The following is a 24,677-nucleotide window of genomic DNA, read 5'->3' as shown; positions in this document are numbered from 1 at the left end:
TTGGTGGACCATCTTTCCCCCGGGTATGGAAGTGTTTACTAAGATTAACCGACAAGACAACTTTATGGAATTATGCGGGGGAATGAGCATGCTTTCCCTCGACTTTTTCTTCCTTATGCTTACAAGGGGATCACTCGAGCGTTCGCCCAAGAGCATCGACAATAAGTTGGATGGTATTGTCTACGGTAAAGGAAAGGGACACTTCAAGTCATCATTCTGAACAGGAGCCAAGTTTGTTGATTGCAAGTGCAGCTATGGGTTCGATCATGCTGCTAAGCAGAGAACCTAGTGTTTCTCACGAGCAATAGTATCAGTGATGTTGATCCTGCCTCTGGGCTACGAATCAATCTCACCATCCATTCTCCGCCCCTGGATATCCAGTACAGGCTCTTTGTATGGAAGGTTCTGCTTCGGATGGGATACTTGGAATCCCAGATGCGCGACAAAGATCTCAAATCATGGGATGCAGATCAAAGATATCGTTGAACGGCTCGCAGGCTCTGCAAACAGAAAAGGGCACCCTTCATCATGCAGCATATCCAGATGGTGCTCGAAGTCAAGAAAGGATTCTTGTCTACGTATATCTCTGCCGTTCAGTAAGTGCATTGCTAAGAAATACCAATCAATTATGTTCTGATTAGTCTTGCTATAGCCTTAAGTATGCGCTGTAGGCCTGCCCCATGGTCCGGAAACCGTGGAGGTTCAATTAGCAGAATAGGTACACCAGTATAGCCTCAATATAAAATCGATAACCCTATTGCTCCCTCTACAAGAGTACCTCAGCGTATGAAGGACCAATGTGGATTATGTAATAGGAGCCATTCATCGTCATAACTTAACTGATGTGGGCCAGAAAGACTACGGCAGCCAAGCACCACACAGAAAAGCTTGGGCGAAAGCTTCGTCACCGGGGCCATGTCCAAAATATGGTAGGCCGAAGGGACTCGCCACATACAGCATGCCGTCTCATTGGAGGTCTCCGGTGGGGATATATGGCTTCAAATCAATGCATCTCCAAACCCACGTCACGGCCCATTTGACTAATACACGCGCCCAAACATGGCTTCTACGGGTTCTTTCCCCAGGTTTCCTCCACACGCAACCCCTTCATATTTTTTTGCGGGTTCCTGAGCCATGATTCTCACGGAGGAAAGCCATATTAGCCATGATGCACCCCCCGGAGAAGAACAATTCGGATTTGTACCGTGAGAACCAGTCCCTGGCGATGACGGAAGAGGAGGCATTCGCTCGAGCAAGAAATAGCCCAGAAGAGACATTTCCACTGTGCATAACCTTTTCGCATAACGATCGCGAAACCCATGATGTTGGCCAAAATGGCGGAAATGCTCCATCACCATCATGGTGAGCATGCTCAATGTCATCACGTATGTTCCGGACGTCCATTCTCAGCCCCTGTGCAGTACTGAAATTCATTAGAACGTGGTGCGCAGGTAGTATATCGTCCGGTGCAGCGGCTATGCAGTCGACGTTTGGGGTATCTGGGGAGGTCACTACGCTATGCCTATCGCTTTATGTGCTAGGTTACGCTGTCGGCCCTGTTCTATTCGTCTCTCTCTCTGAGTACTTTGGCCGCCAGCCTGTGTATGTCGTATCGTGATTCCTCCTATTTATCTCTCAGCTTCCGATCGCACTCAGACCGAATCTTGGGACTATCATCGTCTGCCGATTTCTCACCGGTTTTGCAGGCGGTGCGTCGCTGACCAACACTGGCGGATCAATCAGTGATCTATGGGAGAGGAACACAAGTGGAGGACCAATGGCTATTTACGGCCTGAGCAGCACCTTCGGACCACCGATGGCACTCGTAGTCAGCGGGTATATGGCCCTCGACCTCGGTTGGCGGTGGATCTTCTGGATCATGATGGCCATTACCAGCGGATAGTGGATTCTACTTGTCCTCACATTACCCGAAACGCGACACAAAATCATTCTGCAGCAGAAAGCCAAGAGAGTGTAGAACTTGATGTGGAAAGAGAACTCGAGATTCGCTGAGACAGTTACTGATGCCAGTGCAAGCGGGCGAAAGGGGCTAGACGAGCTGTTTAAGATTACCCTCACTCGTCCATTGCGATTCTTATTTACCGAACCCATTACAACATTTTCTGCGATATACAATGGCTTCCTCTACGGTCTGGTGTATCCTTTCAATGAGGTCTTCCCCCTTGTTTTCGGTCCTGGGAAGGGCCACGGCTTCAACGTCGGCCAGCAAGGTCTCACCTTCCTCGGCATGGTTATCGGCCCGATTATCGCATTCTGCTTCTATCCCCTGCAAGAACGATACTACCTGCGTCGAGTCAAAAAGCACGACGGCAAGGGTGTCCCAGAAGCACGCATGTGGATGGCCCGACTGGGTGCGATCTTCATTCCGATCAGCCTTTTCTGGTTTGGCTGGACAAGCTGCCGGTCCGTCCACTGGATCGTGCCCATCATTGCCTCAGCATTCTTTGGGCTGGTATCTACATCGTCATATTGAGTATCCTCAACTATGTTGTGGACAGCTATCAGACGTATTCCGCGTCGGCTCTGGCTGGCGTGATCCTTGTGAGGAATTTGGTTGGCGCTGAGTTTCCTTTGTTCGCGACGCAGATGTATGAGAGCTTGGGCTATGAGTGGGCGTCTAGCTTGCTGGGCTTTTTGGCTACTTTGCTAGTGCCTATTCCTTTCATTTTCTTCTACATGGGGCGGGCTATACGGTTGAGGATTCTGTGGGCCAGGGAGCATTTTGAAAAGAATGAGGATAATCCTCACTAGTTGAGTAGGAAATAGATCGTGGAAAGTAGCTTACATAGATCGGAATACCATATATTTTATTTACAATTTTATAATTTTCACATGGTATTGGTTGATCGGGGAGGTTGAAGCGCCACCTAAGTAGAAAAGGAATGCATGCATATGCGTGATTTATAGCTGCCTTCCTCATAGAGAGACACTATTGTTCTACATGTTCCTTTCTATGGCTGAGCCACAGGGTCATATATTTGTCTTCCTGCGGGTCTTGAGTTACCTTGTGTCTCTGATAAACGTCTATCGCAATCAGCATTTAGACCGCAAGTCGTTCTCTTTGACCACACATGTGTCAATTTTATGAATCTACTTATTGTAACAAGTTGTCTCTAATAAGATAGCTAACCCACCACAAAACCTTGGACAAAGTGTTAGGTGATGATCAACTTGGTGACATGCGGAAACAGGTATAGCCTGGATCTATATTTATACCCCCTTGCATAAAACACCAGGGTCAACCACAAACGGGTATTGGCAACTATAGAACCTGTTTCTTATTACACCGCTATCCAATAGTAACTGTCTAACGTCGACTAAGCGTATCTCCCGAGGGGCTCAGCTCATGGGATCCGGGAGACTCGGAATATCAGGCTTCCCTGGAATAGAACAGCGTTCCATCAATGACTCACACGATTGCATTTTGGACCGGCTACGGAATACCACGTAATACTGAATCAAACACGAGATTCACAGGTGAGGGTTTGGCAGTAGTGTAACAATATGGAAAACCTGATCCTGTGATATCCAATTAACAAGTGGACGGACACGGGTTCAACCAGTCCGAATAAAGACAGTGTCTATTATATGACTGGTAGCTTACTGTCCCTAAAATATAAATTATTATGATCAGCCAATGAACTGTTTTCCTCTTTCTCACACTTTGTCCCCGCGTTAAGCCAATTGTATTGGCTATTCTGTTCCAAGTTGCTAACCCGGCTTCCCCTTGCATAAAGAGATATTTAGAAAATAATATAGCGAACAATCCCACTCAAAGGCAAACTCGAGGTGCATAAGGTACTACCCCAATAACAAGTAAGTCATGTTGTGCTGTGATAAATGTAAGAAGAAAAGTACAGGCCTACTTCAATATCTACGGATATGAGTAACAGAGAGAATATCACAAAGTCAACCCTGACAATACACTCGGAACGCCACAAGGTCATCTGCTGAGCCTCCCCCATGAACCTTGTAACAGCGTAAGCAAGGGCCATGTGTGCCTTTGGCGCCTCGTATATACCCCGGAAAGGTAAACATACGCGAATGCTACATATTAAACTCGACAAATTCCCTATTCCAAGGTAAAACTAGGTTCCGAAGCAACCAGTACGCCTCATTTCTCTACATAAAAGGCAGCGGAGTCAATATTAATACTAGTCTCGGAGATTATCTTGTCGCACAACCTGAATTACTACACTCCTGCAATTCCAGATACGTCCGAGCTCTGGGAAGGGGAGTCCAGTCATGACCTAAATCAAGCCGCTTGAATCCTGCAGCCAACCCGTTGCTCGGCGCTTGCTGTTGTTTTCATTGGATGGATCTTCAAAGCGGGCTATCCCCAGATACACCGACTCTAGGTATGAGCCACTGGTCAGCTTACTGGGACCACAAGGTTCAAGGGCTCAATGCGTCCAGAAAAGACCGCGTTGACTGAGATATCCTGTAAAGAATAATTACTCGGAAGCAGTCTAGAACCGGTTTTAGATATATATATCGCCTGTAATCCACGGGTCATAGGAGTGGCATTGTACTGTGACACAAATACATCCCGCTTCAATGCGCCATATAAACTCAAACCAAAGCTCATTTCAGACATACATACATATAGCATTTAAGATAGAAAGACTGATCCCTGGCCTCCAGTTCGAACATACATTAATTATCTCACCTCAGTAATTCTAATACTTCACTCTCAATCGACAGTACCTGTGGAGCTAGAGTTATGCCGTTCATCAGCTTTCTCATTATTCTGGCCATCGCCTGCTTTACCTCAACAACCGCAGGACTATGCAGTCCAGATAAGCTGATTATAAGGAAAGAATGGTATGTTCCACCATTGCCATCCAGATATTCCCATATCCAATATGTGTTAGGAGAGAACTAGCCGTTGCTGAACGGACAGACTATATCAATGCGATATATTGCCTGCGTGAACGTTCATCTGCCCTACCTAATGAAAAGTTCCCTGGGGTTCGAGACCGATTAGATGATTTTGTTGCGTAAGTAGATATCCAATGGCCCCTTAATTGCTATAGCTGATACCCGCAGCACTCATATCAATTACACAACCCGGATTCATCAAAATGGGCTTCTGCTCCCTTGGCATCGCCATTTTATCTTCCTCTGGGAAGCAACCCTGCGTGAGGAATGCGGATACAAAGGCAGCCTACCGTGAGTTATCTGGTCAAAGCCCCGACCATTGATTTCACTAAAACATTGTAGGTATTGGAACTGGGCCCTGGACGCATATACTTTGTTTGACAGCCCCATGCTGAACGGCAACGCCGTATCGCTGTCCGGAAATGGGGCGTTTGAAACAAACGAAACACTCTCATGCACTTCCGATGGCACCGAATGTCTGCCGCGAGGCACAGGGAATGGCTGTGTAAGATCGGGCCCATTCGCCAACTTCCAGGTGCACCTGGCGCCGATCGACTCAAATTTGGCACAGCCGTATGCGTCACCTCCCCCCAATGCCTTTGACTATAAGCCACACTGTCTAACACGGAGTTTAAACCCATTTATCATGGCCGTGTTCAACAATGACACCATTGGCGACCGATTGCTGGGGGCCGCCAATATAACAGAGTTTCTTAGGATTATGGAACCTAGTGGTTTTGATGATATGGGTGCGCATGGGGGAGGTCACCACTCTATCGGGGGTGATATGCAGAACTTATTTATATCACCCCAGGATCCAGTGTTCATGCTGCATCATGCTATGATAGATCGGATCTGGAGTATATGGCAACGACATGATCCCCCAAATCGTCGAAATGCCTTGAATGGCACGACGATCATTTACGACCCCCCGGATGCTCCGTTCGTGACTCTCGATACGGTGATGGAGTTTGGGGTGCTAGATAGCCCAAGAAAGGTCAGGGAAGTGATGGATCCGATCGACTATGAGTATTGCTACGCCTATACGTGATACAGCCTGGTCTACACCTTGTGTGTGTTCTACATATGGCATGGCGTATATCGGGCTTGGAAGAGTTTCTTGTCACCCCAACCGCCCGCTCCGCATAAAGTGTAACATTTGACTTTATGATCTCTCAGTCATTCTACCAAGAATACGTCATCTGGCCTCAATATATTCATATAAGCTGTGCTTTTTAGTGAATAACACTGGGTCGTAGAGGTGTGCTAAAACGCTCTGTATGTTGTAAATGCACAGGACTTCGCTTATCACCATAGCAATGAGAAGAGGTCCAATCGTGTTTTAGGCCCGGCCGAGCAATCTCGCTTGTCTCTCTAAAAACAGTATCCTGGGCCTATCATCTTCAGAGCTCAATGATTTACCCGCAACGGACGCCTCAAAGTCTAACGGTCCCTCCTGTATTGCCCAATGCTCCGTGTTTTCTATTCTTTTATGCTCATACCATGAATGCAACTGATATGACCGTCGTAGTATCTGTATAATCATAACTTCGACAGAGCACCAAGAACGACTGTGGTAACTATCATCAAGTAGGCTAATTACCGTATCACATTGTGCAAGGTTGAGAGGGAGTGCAGCAATCCCAGGCAAGGGGTCATCCTGATCGATGCAGGCCCAATCCTGCATAAAGATAAGTACATATCATCACTTCGAGAGAATGGGTTACGGGGCTTACCAGCCAAATCCCCAACCGCTCTCGGTTAATGGAGGCGCGCGTGTCTATGAATGCTTCGATTGCTCGGATCATTCGGTGATATTGGGTGTGATTGGCGTCGTCCGGGGATGCTACACACGCTGGATCACCGTTGATCCAACGATATGATATAAACACGATATAATCTGGCGCAAGCTCGGGCTTTATATCGTGATAATGCTGCGTGAGGCCGTGGTTCGATCGTGGAAGTCGTCCATTACGCACAAAGTCCTGATACCACACAAATTTGAGCCCGTCAAATACACTGGTTTTCTCTTCGTCTGCCGCAAGTGATGTGGAATACACGCGTCGTAGATGCTGCAGATGGTTCACATCGTTCCTGTTCTCCAGAAGGATAGGCCGCAGGCTCTCCTGGAACAATTCCCGATAGCATTTGCGCACTTGAGCCTCTCTTTGTCGCTGGAGGAGCTTGTCGTTCGCGTTCTCTCCAAACTGTCGGCGAAGTCCGTCAAGAACAACGTTTTCAGTCTGCTTGTCGCCGCAAAACACAGCGTAATCCAATGCACTATAGCCATGTTCATCAACGAGGTCCAAATCAATTCCAGCTTCTACCAGCTCTTGTAAATACCCTAAGTGCTCATCTGAAGGCTCTTTGCAGAGTGCCATAGCTGGAGTACACGTCCCAACCGGATTGAACTGCTGTAGCGCTTCTTCCAGCTGCCCACTTAGAAACAACGCGCGCCCATAGAAAAACCTGGACATTGCAACTACAGTAGGGTCTTTGGTACTGAGGGCAGCTTCCACGGATTCCGAAGCCGCGGTAATCGCTTCTTTCGCAAGACCACAGGCAGTGTAGCAGAGCGACAGTCGAGACAGCCCAATAGTCTCCCAGATGATGGCCTGGCTTTGCTCTCCCGATCCGATGGATGCTTTAATAGATCGAGCTAGGCGGATGCGCTCTTTTAACTGGTCAATTGCTAGAGGTAGCAGGTCCTTCGAAAGCTGATAGTTTGTCATGGCCAAATTCCCGATGGAGCGGCACATGGCATGTTCTAGCTTTAGCTCCCCTGCCAATTTATACTGAATCTCGAACTCTCGCTTCGCATCTTCGAGGCGATTCATATGGCGGTAAACTACCCCCAGTTCACCAAGAAGCTCGACATGCAAAGGTGTGGAACCAAGCCCATCCAAGGCACTCTTTAGATATCCCTCTGCCGTTTCGTATCTTCCAAATCGCCTATTAGTATAACCCAGCTTCCCCAATGCGACATTCTTGAAGTTTGCTGACTCTGGCAAAGATGCTCCTGGTCCACAGAGACTGAGAGCATGGCTGAAAGACCGCAATGCATGCTCCCACTCAGCGCGCTGGGCATGCTGTTCTCCCTGCTCCATCAATATTTCCCATGATCGAACTGCGTCTACCACGGTCGCTAACGCTGCTGGTGAGATGCCACCAGGATCACGCAGCTGAGTGGACGAGCGAAGGTCCTTGGGACCCAACACTGGCGCGTCTTTCACAAAGCCGCGCGATGCGTCGAAGAAGAATAGCGTCGCGTGGAAGGTATCGGGCGAAACCTCTGTGCGATGGAAGGCAGTCGCCGGAATCGAGTAGCTCATGTTGCGCGTGTGCAGGGCTGAGCCTTTGGCCGTCACTCGCACCAAATTTCCGGTGTTCTCGACGGTAGATGATATTTGATGCGTCTTATAGGACTTATCCGTTTTGTTTGCATCTTGCCAGACGAGCCTATATTCCGCATGGGTGGCTGCCGTACGATCTTCTGTCGGCTGAACATCGAATGAATGGTCCACTCCAGCACCAGCAAGGATCCAGCTCTGTGCGAATGGTTGATGGGAGTGGACCGCAAATTCTGGAATTCCTCGCTGTCCATCGGGTAGCCACACATGAAGCCGAAAAAGCTCCTCGATATTCCCGTTCTGCACTATGCTACAGAGGGGAACGGAGAGGAACCCTTGTGCGCTGCGGGATGCCCGGACATTAGAATCTCGGAACATGTCACTCAGAAGCGCGTCTCGTATCATGTTCCACACGGTGGCTATATCCGCGTCCGAGACGGCTGCATGGCTAGGATTCCCTGTCCCTCGACCGTTTTCGCGAAGAAGAGCAATCGCGAGCACAAGGTCTGCCAGGTGTTTTATGAGGCATCTGTCCTTGTCACCCCAAGAAATATCTGCAATTATAGCAAGCCAATCACTGAGAGGAAGAGCCCGGGCAGTATCATTCTCGGGGAGAGTGTTGACACCTTCTGCCATTGGGCCACTAGGGGCAAAACACTCAGCGAGCCTCTCATAACTGCTCTCGTCTAACAATGTGGCCGCTGCAACTCCTCTGAGTACTCTCAGGAGCACTGAGCTCGTAACCTTGCAATCTTCCATGGGTCAAGGTGGGGTAGATAAGATCGAGTGATCGATAATCCGCTGAGAGTCTTGTAGCCAAGGCTAACGGATGTCCATTAGTGTGAAGGAATACGAACCCCGCAGACCTCTTTACACTCCTTTTATTGATTGGTGGTTTTGATAATCCCCACCGGACTATGCGAGGTATCCTGTTGATTGGCTGAGTGATTTGTAGATTAGCTTGAACTGGTCAAGCGGAGGGAGTCCGAGGGACTTACAGATAGACCATAGAGATAAATCTCTTATCGTCTTATGTTGAACATCCTGAGATAGGCTGGTATTGTCTTCTTGTCCATCGTCTTCGCCTAGCTTCTGTGACTGCAGTTTGCTTTTCAAGACATTGGTGAACTAATTTGGTGCCATACCATCTTCTATCTTGTCTGGTAAATATGGCGTTGGCCTGGCTCATAGCACCTATTGCCCTCGTCTGCATACCTTTTGAAAACGTCGCGATGCAACCGTCCTATGTGAATAGTGTACTAGGTTACGATCGCAGCTCGCTTTTACTGTCCACAATGATGGGTACTAAGAGGAGTGTGGATTTCCAAGCATAACAGATTATATTCTAGACATCCTGCTGAATGATTCCATAGAGTATGAAGTTGATCCATCTAACATAATCCTCTTTTGTCCAACAAAACCCTAACAACGAGCGCATCAGCATCACATCAGCGAATAGATAGCCACAGCAGCATTGCATAGCCACAACATAAGGCTTTTCTATGACTTCTGCTCCCCAACTAGCGATTATCGTAGACCAAGAGCGCCCTGGGTGTGTGGCAAAGGGTGGAGGTTTTTCACTCTCAACTCCTCAACCTCGACTTGCAAGAGTCTCCGAGCATCTGCGGGTGCAGGCTGCCCTTCAGAATATTCGTTACGGAGTCTTAAACCATAGCTGACTGAAAGTCGACCCGGGTATCCTCTTCTATCCCTTTTAGTCAATTTGGCTCGGCCCTATTTTATAGCAGCTTCGAACTTCTCGAGCCCTTCGCGATCCAGCTTCACAGTTGGATAAAGTTTAATCTCAGCATACCACCACTCTGAGCCGTTTTCAAACTCCTGTGTACGAGGGCTGGCACGTCCTCCATGAGCGTTGTCTACCATGTGAACTGACAGGTTGATTCACGTCTCCAGGTTTTTGGGAAAAGAAAGCGTAAAGAAGAGAAAGGGAGAATAATGGTCGTTCGATGTCTCTTTAGAAATCTCTATATGTCAACTTGCATGATGCCAGAATTCAAGCGGACTCAGCCATATTTATGTCCGAAAGTATTTGCCTCTTGAAAAAGCTCATGCAGATATCTACGACACTATTCTGCTATTATAGGCTTCCAACTCAAAGTATCTGGGACATCTCCCGAGTAAGCTGGTTATTTCCTTTGTACTGTATCATCTACTCGTTACGTGACTCTACTACAGGAACTGGCCATACTGCGTGTTTCGGATATGGAACTTACCGCAGGTCGTTACCTAGCTCCTTCTAAAAGGTTCAGTGCTTCTATTTTCCCTTAAGCATCGGTAAACTGCACAAAGAGCACGCTTGCTTGGACTTTGCGAAGCATTATGAATTTTCCTATTTCTTCTTTCAGGCTTTCTCCCTGTAACAAACAACAAGTGCATTGTACTTTCTTCCAGCAAACAACAACAAAATATACAATCGAGCACTCAGGTACTCTCAAGATTCTGAGGCTATGAATTTGTCATTGCTTCTCAGAACACGCATATTCCAAAGAGCTCTGGCTTTCACAGCTGACAGCTTTACTTTTCCTCTTTCACAATGGATACAGCAAACAAGAGGCAGGTGTGCTTTATAGCTGCCTGGATCCCATCAAATGCCCCTCAGCTCCAACATCCCATCTCTGCTCTCCCATAATACTCTAAATGCCCATCAAAGTGACCTCTGCAAACCAACCCACACCAAACCACCAAGCAGATGCCACCAAATACAAGTATGAGCCGATCGGTCTACCTCCCAGACTTCGTCATGTGGTTCGCAGAGGTCGAGGTGGACTCTGGCTTTGGCAATCGACAAATGTTCCTGCAGAGCTGTCAGACTATGGTCGAGCACGGACATGTAAGGCTTATGAGGATATGCCGTTGCGATTATATGAGGATCTACTCGGCTTTCGTCTTCTATCTCCCCAACGGTGTGGAGCCGAATTTGGAGCATGCCACGGATTTGTTACGGAGAGCTATTCTTGCTGAGATGCCTTTGCCGTATACACATCCTTCGCTCGGGTGGCGCTAGCTTGGTTTATTATTTCCTTTGAGATGGCTGTGAATGTGTAAGATACGACTGCGATATGGTTTCATGTATGATGTCACATTGGGGTGAAGAGATGAAAACTACTTCGGGATAGACCCTTCCGTCGAGCAACACTCAGAATAAGCTCTGTGTTTCGTAAATGTCATGCACAATCGTAGTATCTATGGCTATAGGGCGAGTGGCTTCTACACAACTACAGGGTTGCTGAATCCCTAGTAATGGTTACTCTCATGTCCAGAGGAGAAATGGCATGGCGACACGGAGCAACACATTCAACAGAACATACGCTGTATACCCATGGGAATAATCTACCAAACATAGGGCACTGTATCTCGCAAGGCTATGTCGGTAGCTTTGTAATTACGAAAGAGTTGGACGGTGAGTGAACTTTCAGTAGATATAATTACCTACGATTAGAGCCAGTTGGGACGGCAGTATGTTTACGAGCCTAAGACGCAGATGTTTCAGACAGTCGAATATTGCCTGACCGCAAGTTTTCAGCCACCAGGCCATTCATTCTGTGAGGGAAAATCCAGAAAGCATCATGAGTTGTCAGAAATGTCGCTCTCAACGGTGTCGATATGGACCGTGGGCTGTCCCTCCACTTTTGTTCGATCTGCGGATTGCAACCTAGTGCTCTGCGTAAGTCAACATACCCCTAATCGGTCAAATACATTCAGCCGTAGTTTAAACACAGAAACAATGTAGCCATATCCAATGCACCAGAATTAGCGATAAGGGAAAGGCCATTGAGTCGCTAAGAAACCTCGACCTCGAAGGCTTCTAGCAGTCTATTTATATCACTAATCCTCCTCGGACGGACATTTCTCCTGGGTAAAGATGTCAGAGGTTTCTCCTTTGGATAATGGTGGCACTAGTGATGTGGGGCAGGGTAGAAAGTCCAAAAATTGATGCTAAACAAGAAAATTTAACTTTCCTACTTTTGAGTTTATCGGGTTATTTTGATCCTCCGATATCAACTACTTTTGCTAGAAATATATTTCTGCAATTGTATATGTCGAGCACAACAAGGCGAATATATGGGAAACTAGTACATAGAGCGGCAAAAATGTAAAAGCTGAATTTTGGATGAGCGTCACTCATGAAGTCTTCATTGTAACTATTTTTAGTGAGAGGTCTTAGTCGTTGAGGACCTCATGTGTAGAGGCAGCCATTTGTTCTACGCCGTCAGATCAAAGTACCTGAGGTTATCTATACCCCGGGGTTATGCTTTGTGCAATATAGTACCGCAGACCAAAGTTCAACCAAGGTGAGGTTTAAGGGTCATGAACTTCAGCGTCGTCCGGGTCAATCGGCTCGGCCCCTCGGGCCAGGAACGTTGCCGTGTGAGGAAGCCCAAACCCTGAAAATAGTGGCAAGGTCCAAAGCCATCGAGTCTAGACGGCAGTCCAGCTAGCTGAAAGCCACCCCCTATGGCTGTTTCCAAAAGTTACAAAAAAGGGTTCATTTGTTTCAAGATCTCCGCGTATCCCGACAAACCGACCTAACCGAGTCCGACTTGGCAGTCACATGTACGGGGCAATGATCGACCAAACTCCCCACGAACCTCAGCCTTGATACGCATGGGGGTTTGAGAACGACTGCCCCGAGGACTATCAGGTCATGATCTGGGAGCTAAATAAGCCATCAGGAGGGAAACTTGGTGTGATTGGGTTCATGGCCGCAACTTTACCCCAATTGAAAGCCAATTTTGCTTAGGGCTCCACACCAGATGCAACCCTACGGTTGCTATTTTTGTACCCTCCAGCATACTTTTTCTGACCCCTTTACTAGTTAGGGTATAGCATATCGCAGCTTGAGTCTAGTAGGAAATCTCTGAGGTGCTTTGAAACATGGTGAAGCATTGAGTTGATCGCTACGGAACTCTACCAGTAATGGTTTTCTCCCCCCAGGGAACTTTGTAGGAAGACAATCGCCATTGAGCCATAGGAGACATAGAGATGAAGAAGGCGCTCGGCCGACAATTAGATTGGTAATATCTAGCAAATAATGCCTTATGAAAAGCCCAGAGAACTCGCGATAGCTTTCATCTGAGACAATAGCTGGGAAGCATATACTCCGTGACTGAGTAAGAGTTGGACCATTTCAAGCTCATGCGGTTATTGATAAGGCAGAGACAAACTTCAGTTCCTGAGAAGTTTAATCAGGCTCCACTGTAGCCCTGCAATTTATCTACAGATCGCTCGGGAGCCCAGTCTCAGTCCCAAACATTGTCAATGCACGGTCTTCCCCATGATTCGCTCTGCTTGCTTCGCTTCATGAAACACGTGGAGTCTCTGGCGATCATCTGCCAAGTACCGTCCTCGAGACCAGGGTCTTCGCTCCGATCCTTTGCAACTCTGGTAACGCCTGGAAACTCAATTCCACAGGGACTACACTGCGCGCTTACAAGCCCACTAGCCATAATGCTGATAGATGTTTGAAAAGCATCTTCACATGGTTGCATTCGATGTGTCATGGACAAACTTTTGGTCCAAGTTGTGGATATTGGTGGAAGATACTAGCCACGGAGCAGCAGGAGCAGAGATAGGAGATGCGCACGTTTGAGAGATATATAAGGCATCATGCGTCTTGTCATTGTTAACCTGGAGCAACACACAATCCACTTCTTCTTCTCAGCGAATCTTATCTCTTTCTCAAGCGAACTTTACCTATCCACGGTTAACTATTAATCATTAATACTCAAGATGTTGTTCATCAAGGCCATTGCCCTGACAGGACTCGCCGTGAGCCAGGTTTCAGCTCATGGTCTCATCACCCGTGTTAAAGGCCACAATGGCATTGACATGCCTGGGCTGACGAGTAAGTGTTTAAGTGGTGCGCATATCATGACGCAGAGACTAACTGACGATTTCAGTTCAGGATGGAGTCCCCCGAGATTGCCCATCTGCCGCATGTGGCGCCCAGAAGGATACGGCTATCATCCGAGATGCTGAGTTTGGAAGCGTCAAGGCTTCCCCCTTGGGTCGTACTCTCGGTGGCGGTCCCGTTAACCCTGCCACTGTTATCAACAACTTTGTGAGCGGTGGGACGCAGAAGCGCTCTCGTCTTCCGGCCAGTCATAGACGTGAGATATTGCCCTCTATTCCGGTTTGACTAGGCTAATAGTTGCGAAGGGCGTCAGCTGATTAACGATGCTGCGAGCATTGTTACCAATGCTGGTGGTACTGTCCTCAATGGTATTTACTTTTCACTGCCTCACTGTTAGGGATATACTAATAGCTTATAGGTATCCAGGACCTTGCGGACGCGACACCGTTTGGCGGAACCATCAAGAGTAAGAGCTCCTTCACATTTCATAAGGACAATAATAACCAAAACCACTAGGTATTCAATCCACCATCGATGATGCCATGGCCATCCTTCCAGGAACCCAGTCCGGTACAGTGACTGGCAAAGGTGCCAAGGAGAACGGTATGCAAATGTATTCAGGAAAGGGCGCGAGCATTGGTCTCCCTACTGCTTCACCGGACGGTGTAGTTACTATGATCTTCCACCAGGTAAGCCAAAATATTACGACGCACACAAGCAAAGACTAAGACATCACTTCAGGTTAACCAGGACGGTGCGGGCCCGCTTTCTGCTGAAATCGACCCCTCCAGTGGAGGCACCGACCCCAAGGCCTTCAAGAGCGCCCGAGTCATCCAGAACATCCCTGGAGTTGCTGGCTTTTCGACCTCTAGCACCATGGACTATGCTGTGAAGGTCCAGGTCCCTCAGGGAATGAAGTGCACTGCAACCGTTGGAGGTGCTAAGAACGTCTGCATCGTGCGGGTTCGCAACAACGCTATCTCCGGTCCATTCGGAGGCTCTGCTGCTTTCACACAGGAGCAATCTTAAGGACCATTAACTACTGAGTCGGGTTTGCGATTTTCTGATATTGTGATTTTGTCTCATAGCTCTGCTTTTTATTTCTGTTGAGTCCGCAGACCCGCTTCCTAATCACCGCATGTGTTTGTTATATCCAAACTCCGTCTACTTAATTTGGTACAGGTCCAGAGATCTGCTGGCTGTTTGATATGGCTGCCCAATGGCCTATAATATATATAGATCACGAAGCGCTTCGAAGTTTAAATACGAACTAATTTATTCTATTTTTAATTGAACATATTTTTCATCGACTGATTAACTCCTTTAGCTATTCCCTGCACTTATTGTTATATTCTAACTACTGTCGAGCCGGTTACATTTGACACCAAATCATTCTGCATCAAGTGCGACTGAGTTATCGGTAGAATAAACACGTTATTGTTAGCTATCTGAGGCAAAACTACTACAGTTATAGGAATTTTCAATGTAAAATAATAAAAGTAGAACATTTAAGCCTAATTTAAAAAAAGGCAATAGGCTGACTCGAAACGGACGACAACAGTCTGGGCCAGATATGAATCCCCCAAAGCCGACCAACTAGCCATCGCATGGGAGACTGTAATGGTGAGATGCTCTTTGGCAAATAGAGACATCGTTCATCTTTGTTTGCCACACTGAGAGTGTGGGTCAGTGCGGTACATTTGTATTGAACTTCAGTACGATGACGCGTTGTGCAAACCCGATATTCGAAGAGCTCGCGATGTAGTGCTGAAGAAACACATGGATCTTGATCTCCTACTCACTAATTCTAACCCCGATGACTTCTTTATTCAGAACCAGATTCAGATTGGGACTGCCCGTCGTTTTGTTTGTGATATCTATAAGTGGGATATATATGGGAAAGCAAACTCGCCAACTCTCGGAACATATAAATTTCTGAGTAATATTATCGAACTTGAATACAGCTATTAGCATATTTTTAGGCTAAATATTGCTGGGACCGTACTATAATAGAGATCAGTACCCAAATAGTTTGAGGATAAATTGATTCTAATTGTTGAATCCTTAGCTATTCGTTTCCGTCGGTCGTTTCGCTGGCCACCTCCCTGCTATAGCTGCAGGTTGCGAGGCCGATACGTCATCTGACACGTCGATGCAAAAGGCTGAACAGCGTGTTCAGCGGCTGCGACTCGAGGCGGCAGGTATTCTCTCAAACCTATCCCACTCGCGGTACATTATCTGATACGGTCGAAGCTCTCTCGCTTCTGCGATTGGGACCTTCTAACGTAATAGTTTCTTCGTTCTTCTACTTTGCCCAGTCTGTATCATTTCCCTCAATGGCTCACATGCCTCAGGGCATAACCGATAAGCTTGATAAATACCCCGGCTTACCTTTGTGCTCTACTGTTATATCTGTATATTGAAAAATCTCTCCCTACTTTTTTCCCGTTCGCCGACAGCCTGGACGCATTTCCCAAGGAAGGTATGAAAGCCTTGATCAGGGTTCTCCGCAAACGTTGACCATGATTTCTTTATATACCCCTTCCGCTCAGCAAAGAAATCCTCGATAGGATCATAGTCTGGAGCGTTTCACATTGCTGCTAAGTTTCTATGTTACGGACTACACAGACAATCGGATGAGAAGATATACATTTCAACCCTTAGACGTAGCACTTCCGCTAGCATTGCCTAGTTTTAGTCCCTTCATCATCCATTCATCGTACAGGAGCTCTAGAGCTGTTGGTCGGTCATCGGGATTCCATTGCAAGGCCCGTCGGAGCCATCGCAAGAAGCCTTCTTTGTCCTCGCCCTTGACATCGATGGCCAAACCTTCCAGTGTCCTATCAGGTATCGGGGCCAATCCCTTCCATTCACCTCCGTGATCCCAAAACACAGAACTAAGGTGGCTTCGTTGGCGAAACTCGGGTGGGGGAGAGCCGAGAAGTGCAACTAATTCGGCAAGATGGACGCGGTCATCAAATACACCGTCTGTGTTCTTTCCATAAACCAGAGTAAACGTGCTAACAATATCCCATGCCTTGATGAGAAGTATTAGTGTAACCAGTATAGCTGGTGTGTAGGTGCAGTTTACTTACAACCATGGCAACACTCCAGATGTCTACCTTGTAATCCCAGCTCGACTTCAGAATAACTTCAGGTGCCCGAAAGGGATTTGGCATAATGTCTTCGTTATGCGCTTCGTCACCAAATCTAGCTTCACCAAAGTCACTCAGAAGGGGTAACCCATCGCCAGGAGGAAAACGTGACGACCTGTAGATGGTGCGGTCTGGTAGGACCTTCCTTGGTGGTTGTGCCTTTATCTGCTTTTCTTCAAAGTCGGAAAGAGCCTTTGGCATCGGTGTGGGAAGAAGGAGGTTCTTCAATTGAATATCTATATGTAATTCAGCCCAGACTCAGAAGTTTGAGAAGAGTACTGCATACCCGTATGAACCACGTGCGCTAAAGAATGCAAGAAATCCAATACCACAAGTAACTGCCGTATACAAGGTTTTAGGTCCTCGAGGGACATCACTTGCCCAGGCATCCATTTCATCACCTCGCTTGCACTGATTCCTAAAGGCTCATGGACAAGGCAAATATGTTGGCCATGGGGGCCGGCGATAGTAAAATGATTGAGTAGCTTGCGAATAAACCTCCTTCCTGGATGATCAGTCTCCACCGAGTTGATACGGTTATAGATATCTAGTTCATGGTTTCTCTCCCTGTCCTTTACGAAGATCTTCAGAGCGACGTATTTGGACTCGCTACGTTGCGCCGCTGTTAGAAAACTAGAATATAACTGAGCGAATGGATTGCACCTACACCAAGTCACGACCAAACCAAACAGTTGACGTGACACCGTAGCCTAACTTAGCGAGGACTTGGTATCTATTATCGAGCACATCTCCTATCTGCGTTGGATAGTATTTCTCCGGCTGATAGGTTGGTAACGTCTCTTCCTCGATCTTCACGGAGGTATCCAGCAAACCGAAGCCAGCAGGCGGAAATACCCTTGGTTCAGATGTCCATTGGGGCGATGACATAACCGTTCGGCGCTGCTGGCTTGGCGGACTATGGGACGACGGGATGATAAATGGGCGACAGATAGTCGAAGACAGCCGACGCGTCAAGGCTAGTCTGTTAAATGCAGTAAGAGCATTTGCAGAACGACTTAAAGTCCAGTGCATCATGTGCTCTGGTTCAGAGCAAAGACATGAAGTCAAGTGGACATGTGATAGTTTAACTAAATACTATCTTGGAGGTTCTTGTTTTCCTTGCACCCAACCCTCGCTGGCTTCAGCCGTGTGGTATGCAGCTCCCGGAGGTCCCAGTTCCGAAGGGGTCAGGATTTAGTGCGACAGGGTCATTGTGGGCCTGAGGCATCAAGAGCTGGTATCATGTGATCAAACCGGGAGACCCAACTGACTCTGACCCCACTAAATCCCGAATAGGTTTGTTAGGGCCGTGGCCCAGAGAAAGAGGATCGTTACCAATGATCAATTTAATCAATACGCATCCAACAATATATCCAGTCAGTAACCATCTGCCATTAACAGCCGATTCTACTACTCTTCTCGCTCTTCCATACTAGATATGTAACCTGGAATATTGGCCTGTGCAATCTTGTCGGCATACCCTCCCTCCCTTCCTGCGCGAGACGCGAAAAATTTGAAAGTGCCATTGAGATGTACATGAAGCGAGCCAATACGTGTGCCTGAGTTTGTTTGCAACCCAACTGTTATGACATTCTCCTTATCCTCCCTATCTTTAGAAGATTTGTGAGCCCTAGAACCCCTACAGAAAATGTCAGGAACTATCCCGTGCCTATAGTCATCAATATGTCTGCGTACTGAATGTCTGCCACAGTAATCCGTGAGTCCTGAAAACAATCAGTAGAATTAGCCTATGGCTTTATGCCTGGTAGAGGGACTGACAGCTTTCTCAATTTCATGACAGACGGTGTCCGTCATGTGCGACCATGCAGGGCCATCAGGGCCGTTTGTGGTTACAAGCTCCTCAAGCTGAGAACCAGCATACCGAATAAAAGTGGAAGAGGCGGTTTGGAATCCCCTCGTAATATTGCGACTCATGGTAAGGGTAGTGTTGGATACCTGAAAATTGATAACACGTCGAATCAAAGAAAATTAGTATATTTGCAAATCAGAGAGGTTTATGTTTTAAATGGAAAAGCGTAAGAACAGGAGTACATTCGGCCGTTTTATATGTAGTAGTAACAACCTATTCATGCGCTCGAGCATCTCGTTGTGTCGCCATGTTGGCGCTTCAATCTCTGACTTACGACAGCCAATGAAATATACCGAAGTGACAACATCCCAATATGCCTACATAAAAATATTGGGCGCTTCGTTGGTCGGGGATCTATATCCTTGTACCGCCTCCCCTCCTCCAAGGCTGTGGCTAGTCCGTACTAGGTATAATGCATTGGACATAAAACGACAAGCTTAGACCTGACCCATAGGAGGAAGCCCTAGTCTAGAACGACCCGGGCTTGTGTGGGTGGAGAACGTGCACCTAATTTTGGGGCACCTGCACCTGGCACCAAAGAGATCATTCCACAGCGGAATAGCCGCCTCATGTAACTCGGATCCATTCGGCTCTCTATCCACCGAGTTACTAAGGCACTATGTACTAGCGGGCAAAAGAACTTCCACTGGGTTGTTTGTGTAGCATCCATGATTCATCTGCGCCTGTAATGAATTCCTGCTCGATAATGTACCTAGTCTATTAGTGCTATACCGAATGAGATATACAACGTTTAGACTTCGTAGCTGCCATGTAATCCAATAGATTTTGGTTTACCCATAGTGAATCCATTTTATGTGCTAGATAGTCCACCCTGACGTTCTCTCGAATATCGTCAGTGAGAGACCAAACTTTCCAGTATGTTAGCTCAACCCCCATCTGAGTAATATGGAGAAATCACACGAACCTTTCCCATTCTGATTTGGGTAGTAACAATTGAGCCCTGCAGCATGCCAGACCGACCAGTCTTGAAGGTGTTCGGGCTACTCTAAGATATGAATTCAACACAATCAAGGTATCAGAAACGATGCGTACCTCCTATGCCGGCAGTATGCCTCTGTTCCCAAGGAATGGTACTAGGGTGGTTGTCGTTAAAGCACTCTATAGTGGTATTTTGCGAATGATTCGTCGTTGGTTATGGCGGTTGCCTATCGGATGATGGATCTAAGACTTTGCGCTTGTGGGATACCAGATCATAAGTGCTGATTGTAAGTCCGTTTATATGGACAACCATGGCTTCATCTTGGATTATATTGGCCTGGACTCTGTTCTATAAGAGATATTCATAATCGTGAAGACATGTAGGAATAATATCTGACTGCACATGTATCGCTTTGCCAGTGGGACGAGGGGTTTGATAAGTCGTTGTTGGCCTGGGACCGCCAGCGCTAAGAGAGCCTGCAAGAAAGAAGAATTCGTAAGCTTCGATGGGTTATTAGGAGGCCACATTGGGCTATTGCCTAGGATTTATATTAATTCATATGAATGTATAATTATACACGGAGACCGCCCAGTCTAGACCAGGGGATATCTGTTAAAACGGCAAGGGCAGAAGAACAGAAGGCCAATACACATAAGATATTAATATTATGAACCCATGATTATATCTTAGGAAGAACAGATAATTGTACTAATAAGACGATATTGAATCATATCGATTCTAGTTCATACGAATTCCATCCTTGACGATACCTACCGCTAAAATATGCCAGAATATATTGCCGTCTATATCAATGCATGCATATACGTATCCTCGTGGGAGCCGTGTTTCCACTATATCTATCACTTTCAGCTTCATGCCCATAAAACATTAAGCCGTTTCCACCCCTTAGCTTTCTTAATTGGTACATTTTCCGGATCATTTCGTGCTTCCTCCAGCGCTTGACGAACTGGTACTTCGGTCAAGGGAATGATTTTCGTCCCGCGAATATACTTGTAGAGTCCATATACACCTAACACGAGGGGGATATCTCTGTGTTCATTATTAGTCTTTTGTCCGGATACATGGAAAATAATGAAACAGTATCACATACAAATAGGACGACACGAAGGAGGCAGGGTCCCAATTCCCGGCGGTAAAGACGGTAAATCCACCAGTGAAGAGGATGAGTATGCAGGCGATAAAAGCAAACCACGAAGAAAAGTCTACAAAGTGTTAGTCGGATATATAGCATCCCAAGAGCTCCAGGTGATAAAACACGTACAAGTTATGCGATTATGCCAGGGTAATTCCGTCGCTGGAATGCCTTGTGCGCGTAGCGCCTGCAACAAGCGAATATGATTGAATGCGATCGTAATCCACGAGACCAGCACACCAGCCGCTGTCAAATCGAGGAACCAATAGAAGACGGTCAAGGCGCTATTTGAGACACACATGTAGGCCAGGAAGGAAACAGCGGTCTGGGCGGCGACGCACATGTATGGTACCCCCCAGCTGGATGTTTTCAGGAAGATCTTAGGCGCATGTCCCTTGACGGCAAGACCGTAGAGTGTTCGTGTGCCCGCCAGCATGCTTTGGTTGGAGGCTGACCATGCTGAAGTAATACAGATCGCATTGACGATTGAGGGTATCGCCTTGATGCCGGCGTCGCTGGCAGCAATCACGAAGGGACTCGTTGCGGCGGTGCCAGAGTCATGTTGCAGCCTTGGGTCGGAGCTTCGGACTAGCATGCTCACGACTAAAACGGCGGCTAGATAGAATATAGTCACACGCACGAACACTCTTCTACAAGCTTTGGGGATATTGTGGCGTGGGTTTCTCGTCTCCGCTGCTGCCATCGCCAAGGATTCTACACCCGAAAAGCTGTAGACGGCGTTGGTCATCACGGCCCAGAAACCGAGAAAGCGACCCCATGCGCCACCGGTAATGTACTCGACAAAAAGGCCATCTTTCCAGTAGTGGAAGCCTAGTCGTGGCTTGCCAGGTATTCCCCCGAGATCGATGACAAGACCGAGAATCACGACGAAGACCACCAACAGAATCTTCAACAGGGCGAAAAAGAACTCGATTTCACCGTACACACGCACAAGTGTAATGGCGACGCCAGCGGACACGAAGATTAGCACGGTCACCCATACGGCGGCATTGATGTCTGTCCAGTATTGGATCATCACCACGGCCGCGGAAATCTCACTCGGCACGGCCAAGAAGGAGCCATAAACGACGTTCCAGCCGATCGCAAAAGCCAACGCGGGGTCGACCAGCAGTTCAGCGTGTCGCACGAATGAACCCGTCACCGGCATCAGCGCAGAGACCTCGCCCAAAGCGTATTGAATGCAGCATACAATCAGCCCGACGAAGATGTAGCCGAGTAGGGCACCAAGCGGTCCGCCTGTCGCGATCGCGCCGCCGAGGCCCAGGAAAAGTCCCGTTCCCTAGAGGCTCGAATGCGTTATTTCATGGGTAATTCGGGATAAGATGGTGTAGATTCACATACAATGGCGCCCGCGATGGCGATCATCTGGACATGTCGCTGGGACAGTCCGCGGTGCAGATTTTCGCGTTCCTCTTGGGAGACGATCTGTTGTTGTTGTTGCTCATTATCGTTGATCGCTGGAGCGCTCCCTCCGCGCTGGGGATTTGGCGATATCTCACGATCATGTTGCGTTGGGCCCTTGAAGGGTATCGCCATTCTGTGTTCAATTCTGGTTTTTCCCTCCCCCCTTGGAGGTTCAAGAAAGGAAACGTGTTTTTGGATCGGCGCATCCCTTGGGAAATAATTCCGCGAGATGATAAATTGTACGTAAGCACGCCATCCGACTGGTTAGTGAGCAATGTTTCCTGCATGTTAGCCTTGTGGGGTTTTACCCTTTAGTCGCTGTAGTTAATCTATCTCTGTGCTATAGCAGTTCATACTATAGGGTACGGGAGAAAAAAAACCTCGATTAGGGCAAGGCACACGCAGCAAACAAAACCCCAACATAAAAACACCTCACCATTTTTACGTGGTTTCCAGCATCTTTATTTATAACTTTAATCATTTGCGTCTCTACACAATTGATTTCTTGAGAAACTTGGACAGCTCTAAGAAAAGCATAACCCAAAAGTTCAAACCAGCAATACAGTATTGATTATTCTTTCTTTCATACCATAGTTAGTGAATTCACCAGAATTTAGAACCCGAAATATAGTACCCTGTGTCCAATCCTTTGGGACAATAATTTAGTGTAACGCCGCCGCTTGTCCTAGTTTTATGTCTATAACTCCGCTTATTTCCATTACCAGCACTCTGCCGTTACCATAAGTACGTCTGTCATATCTATCGAGGAACTGAAATACGTTGTTGACAAATACTTATAATTGCTGACCTAGGGGAGCCATCTGGTTATCCCTAGCCTATTTACAGATCAGTAAACTTCAACTTCCGTACCAGGAGCCATTTCTGCTGGGATGCGACAACTGTTGGTCGACGGCAGAGTGCGTTCTGTGCTTATCCGCTGGAACGACCTTCATTATGAAAATCGAACCAGTCACGGATTCCAAATGGTATAAGTAAGCTACCCCCTGGTGCTGGTAGTTGGAAAAGAAAAACACATTAGTCAGGCTATTCCTGATATAATTTTAGTTTACGATCAACACCGGATCATCGGATTACCCCACGTCCCCAGTCCGTCATAGAAAGGATATACAGCAGCCAAAGAACAGACATAGTTGGCTGTGAAGCCTCCCCAGATATTAAAATAGTGGAGAAAGTTCCGAGTTGTTGGTCCCGTTTCTACTTCCAGTACCCAGCGGACTTTGAAACTAAAAGTGGATCCATCACTACTCTGTAACAGTCAGCTACCATGGCAGGCAGGGACCTTCCGGATACTGGAAGGCAAGTGGAATGCCTCCAAATAGAACTTCTGCCAAGCGCCCGCGATATACATTTTGTGTAGAATAGATGGCGAGAAGAACAGATCAAGACATAGAGCCTACTTTACATCAGGGTATCACGAAAGGTCGGAGGATATCGATATGTACACCACAAATGGTCTGACTATCGGTCTAACACGATCATCGACATGTTCCCAAAGTCATCAACCGGCAGCTAAGACCAATATCCATGGAAACCAACGGAATAAGCTTCTCGTATCGGGCTTAGCATGATGTCGTCTGTCTAGGTCAATATCGGGCCCACAGTCAACGTGAAGAAGATATATTCCACACGGGGTTTCTAGACTCAAGGGAACGATGCCGAAGTTAGTAGATGTGTTGTAGTCTAAACCCAAAAGAAGAGATAGATAGCTGTTCTAGCGAAATATGGGCATTTGCAAAATTACACCGTGCCATTCTTTTATGGAAAATCATCCTACGTGGACAGAACTGGTGTACGATGTAGATATTGCTGCTAATATCAGCTGAATGGAGAGGACTTACCCCTCCAGCGGGATTTAGACACACATCAGAACATCTTAGAATATATTATGTAGCCGATGAGGGGCCCTACATATACTGGACCCGTCATTTTGCAGCCACTCTTTCTCGCTTAAATTCATTCAATTCTCGCCTCCACTTACGACGAATT

The 24,677-nt window shown here is 47.2% G+C and overlaps 8 protein-coding genes across 8 annotated transcripts; 4 read left to right on the top strand and 4 right to left on the bottom strand.

The window, feature by feature from the left end:
* The first annotated feature begins 11 nt into the window (after positions 1 to 11).
* BDV37DRAFT_257993 (uncharacterized protein) lies at positions 12 to 515 on the top strand. The gene has a single exon (XM_032083005.1). It carries the CDS (start codon positions 26 to 28, stop codon positions 218 to 220), a length of 195 nt encoding a protein of 64 aa, XP_031937675.1. The 5' UTR covers positions 12 to 25; the 3' UTR covers positions 221 to 515.
* Positions 516 to 1,359: 844 nt separating this feature from the next.
* Positions 1,360 to 2,494, top strand: BDV37DRAFT_286724 (major facilitator superfamily domain-containing protein; the record flags this gene model as incomplete). Its single annotated transcript, XM_032087972.1, has 4 exons — positions 1,360 to 1,385; positions 1,438 to 1,602; positions 1,657 to 1,902; positions 2,038 to 2,494. 4 exons carry the CDS (start codon positions 1,360 to 1,362, stop codon positions 2,492 to 2,494), a joined length of 894 nt encoding a protein of 297 aa, XP_031937674.1.
* Positions 2,495 to 4,744: 2,250 nt separating this feature from the next.
* BDV37DRAFT_286723 (tyrosinase family protein) lies at positions 4,745 to 5,953 on the top strand (the record flags this gene model as incomplete). The annotated part of the gene is made up of 4 exons (XM_032087971.1): positions 4,745 to 4,845; positions 4,896 to 5,021; positions 5,071 to 5,193; positions 5,245 to 5,953. The coding sequence occupies 4 exons, from the start codon at positions 4,745 to 4,747 to the stop codon at positions 5,951 to 5,953; spliced, it is 1,059 nt and encodes a 352-aa protein (XP_031937673.1).
* A 291-nt stretch (positions 5,954 to 6,244) lies between these two features.
* BDV37DRAFT_286722 (tetratricopeptide repeat protein) lies at positions 6,245 to 9,011 on the bottom strand (the record flags this gene model as incomplete). The annotated part of the gene is made up of 2 exons (XM_032087970.1): positions 6,245 to 6,583; positions 6,639 to 9,011. The coding sequence occupies 2 exons, from the start codon at positions 9,009 to 9,011 to the stop codon at positions 6,245 to 6,247; spliced, it is 2,712 nt and encodes a 903-aa protein (XP_031937672.1).
* A 4,992-nt stretch (positions 9,012 to 14,003) lies between these two features.
* BDV37DRAFT_274537 (DUF3129 domain-containing protein) lies at positions 14,004 to 15,156 on the top strand (the record flags this gene model as incomplete). Its single annotated transcript, XM_032085251.1, has 5 exons — positions 14,004 to 14,118; positions 14,174 to 14,383; positions 14,546 to 14,593; positions 14,644 to 14,816; positions 14,869 to 15,156. 5 exons carry the CDS (start codon positions 14,004 to 14,006, stop codon positions 15,154 to 15,156), a joined length of 834 nt encoding a protein of 277 aa, XP_031937671.1.
* Positions 15,157 to 16,780: 1,624 nt separating this feature from the next.
* On the bottom strand, positions 16,781 to 18,170 carry BDV37DRAFT_274536 (U4/U6 small nuclear ribonucleoprotein PRP4; the record flags this gene model as incomplete). Its single annotated transcript, XM_032085250.1, has 4 exons — positions 16,781 to 17,164; positions 17,223 to 17,518; positions 17,569 to 17,891; positions 17,950 to 18,170. The coding sequence occupies 4 exons, from the start codon at positions 18,168 to 18,170 to the stop codon at positions 16,781 to 16,783; spliced, it is 1,224 nt and encodes a 407-aa protein (XP_031937670.1).
* A 458-nt stretch (positions 18,171 to 18,628) lies between these two features.
* On the bottom strand, positions 18,629 to 19,264 carry BDV37DRAFT_209628 (uncharacterized protein). The gene is made up of 3 exons (XM_032079984.1): positions 19,062 to 19,264; positions 18,978 to 19,006; positions 18,629 to 18,921 (listed from the first exon to the last, which is right to left on the bottom strand). The coding sequence occupies exons 1-3, from the start codon at positions 19,215 to 19,217 to the stop codon at positions 18,693 to 18,695; spliced, it is 414 nt and encodes a 137-aa protein (XP_031937669.1). The 5' UTR covers positions 19,218 to 19,264; the 3' UTR covers positions 18,629 to 18,692.
* Positions 19,265 to 20,866: 1,602 nt separating this feature from the next.
* Positions 20,867 to 22,991, bottom strand: BDV37DRAFT_257988 (amino acid permease/ SLC12A domain-containing protein). The gene is made up of 4 exons (XM_032083004.1): positions 22,608 to 22,991; positions 21,375 to 22,545; positions 21,204 to 21,315; positions 20,867 to 21,142 (listed from the first exon to the last, which is right to left on the bottom strand). Exons 1-4 carry the CDS (start codon positions 22,800 to 22,802, stop codon positions 20,965 to 20,967), a joined length of 1,656 nt encoding a protein of 551 aa, XP_031937668.1. The 5' UTR covers positions 22,803 to 22,991; the 3' UTR covers positions 20,867 to 20,964.
* Positions 22,992 to 24,677: the final 1,686 nt, after the last annotated feature.

Source organism: Aspergillus pseudonomiae (assembly GCF_009193645.1).
Source record: "Aspergillus pseudonomiae strain CBS 119388 unplaced genomic scaffold BDV37scaffold_80, whole genome shotgun sequence".
Classification (NCBI taxonomy): domain Eukaryota; kingdom Fungi; phylum Ascomycota; class Eurotiomycetes; order Eurotiales; family Aspergillaceae; genus Aspergillus; species Aspergillus pseudonomiae.
This window is presented reverse-complemented; position numbering and strand designations above follow the sequence as displayed.

Bases quoted from the DNA above. Each gene is read 5' to 3' on its own strand.
- BDV37DRAFT_209628 (XM_032079984.1), bottom strand. From the start codon at position 19,217: ATGAGTCGCAATATTACGAGGGGATTCCAAACCGCCTCTTCCACTTTT. The intron at 19,007-19,061 runs GTCAGTCCCTCT...GATTGTTTTCAG, and splicing joins GTCATGAAATTGAGAAAGCT to GACTCACGGATTACTGTGGC. The intron at 18,922-18,977 runs GTACGCAGACAT...CATTTTCTGTAG, and splicing joins ATTACTGTGGCAGACATTCA to GGGTTCTAGGGCTCACAAAT.
- BDV37DRAFT_257993 (XM_032083005.1), top strand. From the start codon at position 26: ATGGAAGTGTTTACTAAGATTAACCGACAAGACAACTTTATGGAATTA.
- BDV37DRAFT_257988 (XM_032083004.1), bottom strand. From the start codon at position 22,802: ATGGCGATACCCTTCAAGGGCCCAACGCAACATGATCGTGAGATATCG. The intron at 22,546-22,607 runs GTATGTGAATCT...TCGAGCCTCTAG, and splicing joins TCGCCATCGCGGGCGCCATT to GGAACGGGACTTTTCCTGGG. The intron at 21,316-21,374 runs GTACGTGTTTTA...AACACTTTGTAG, and splicing joins CTGGCATAATCGCATAACTT to ACTTTTCTTCGTGGTTTGCT.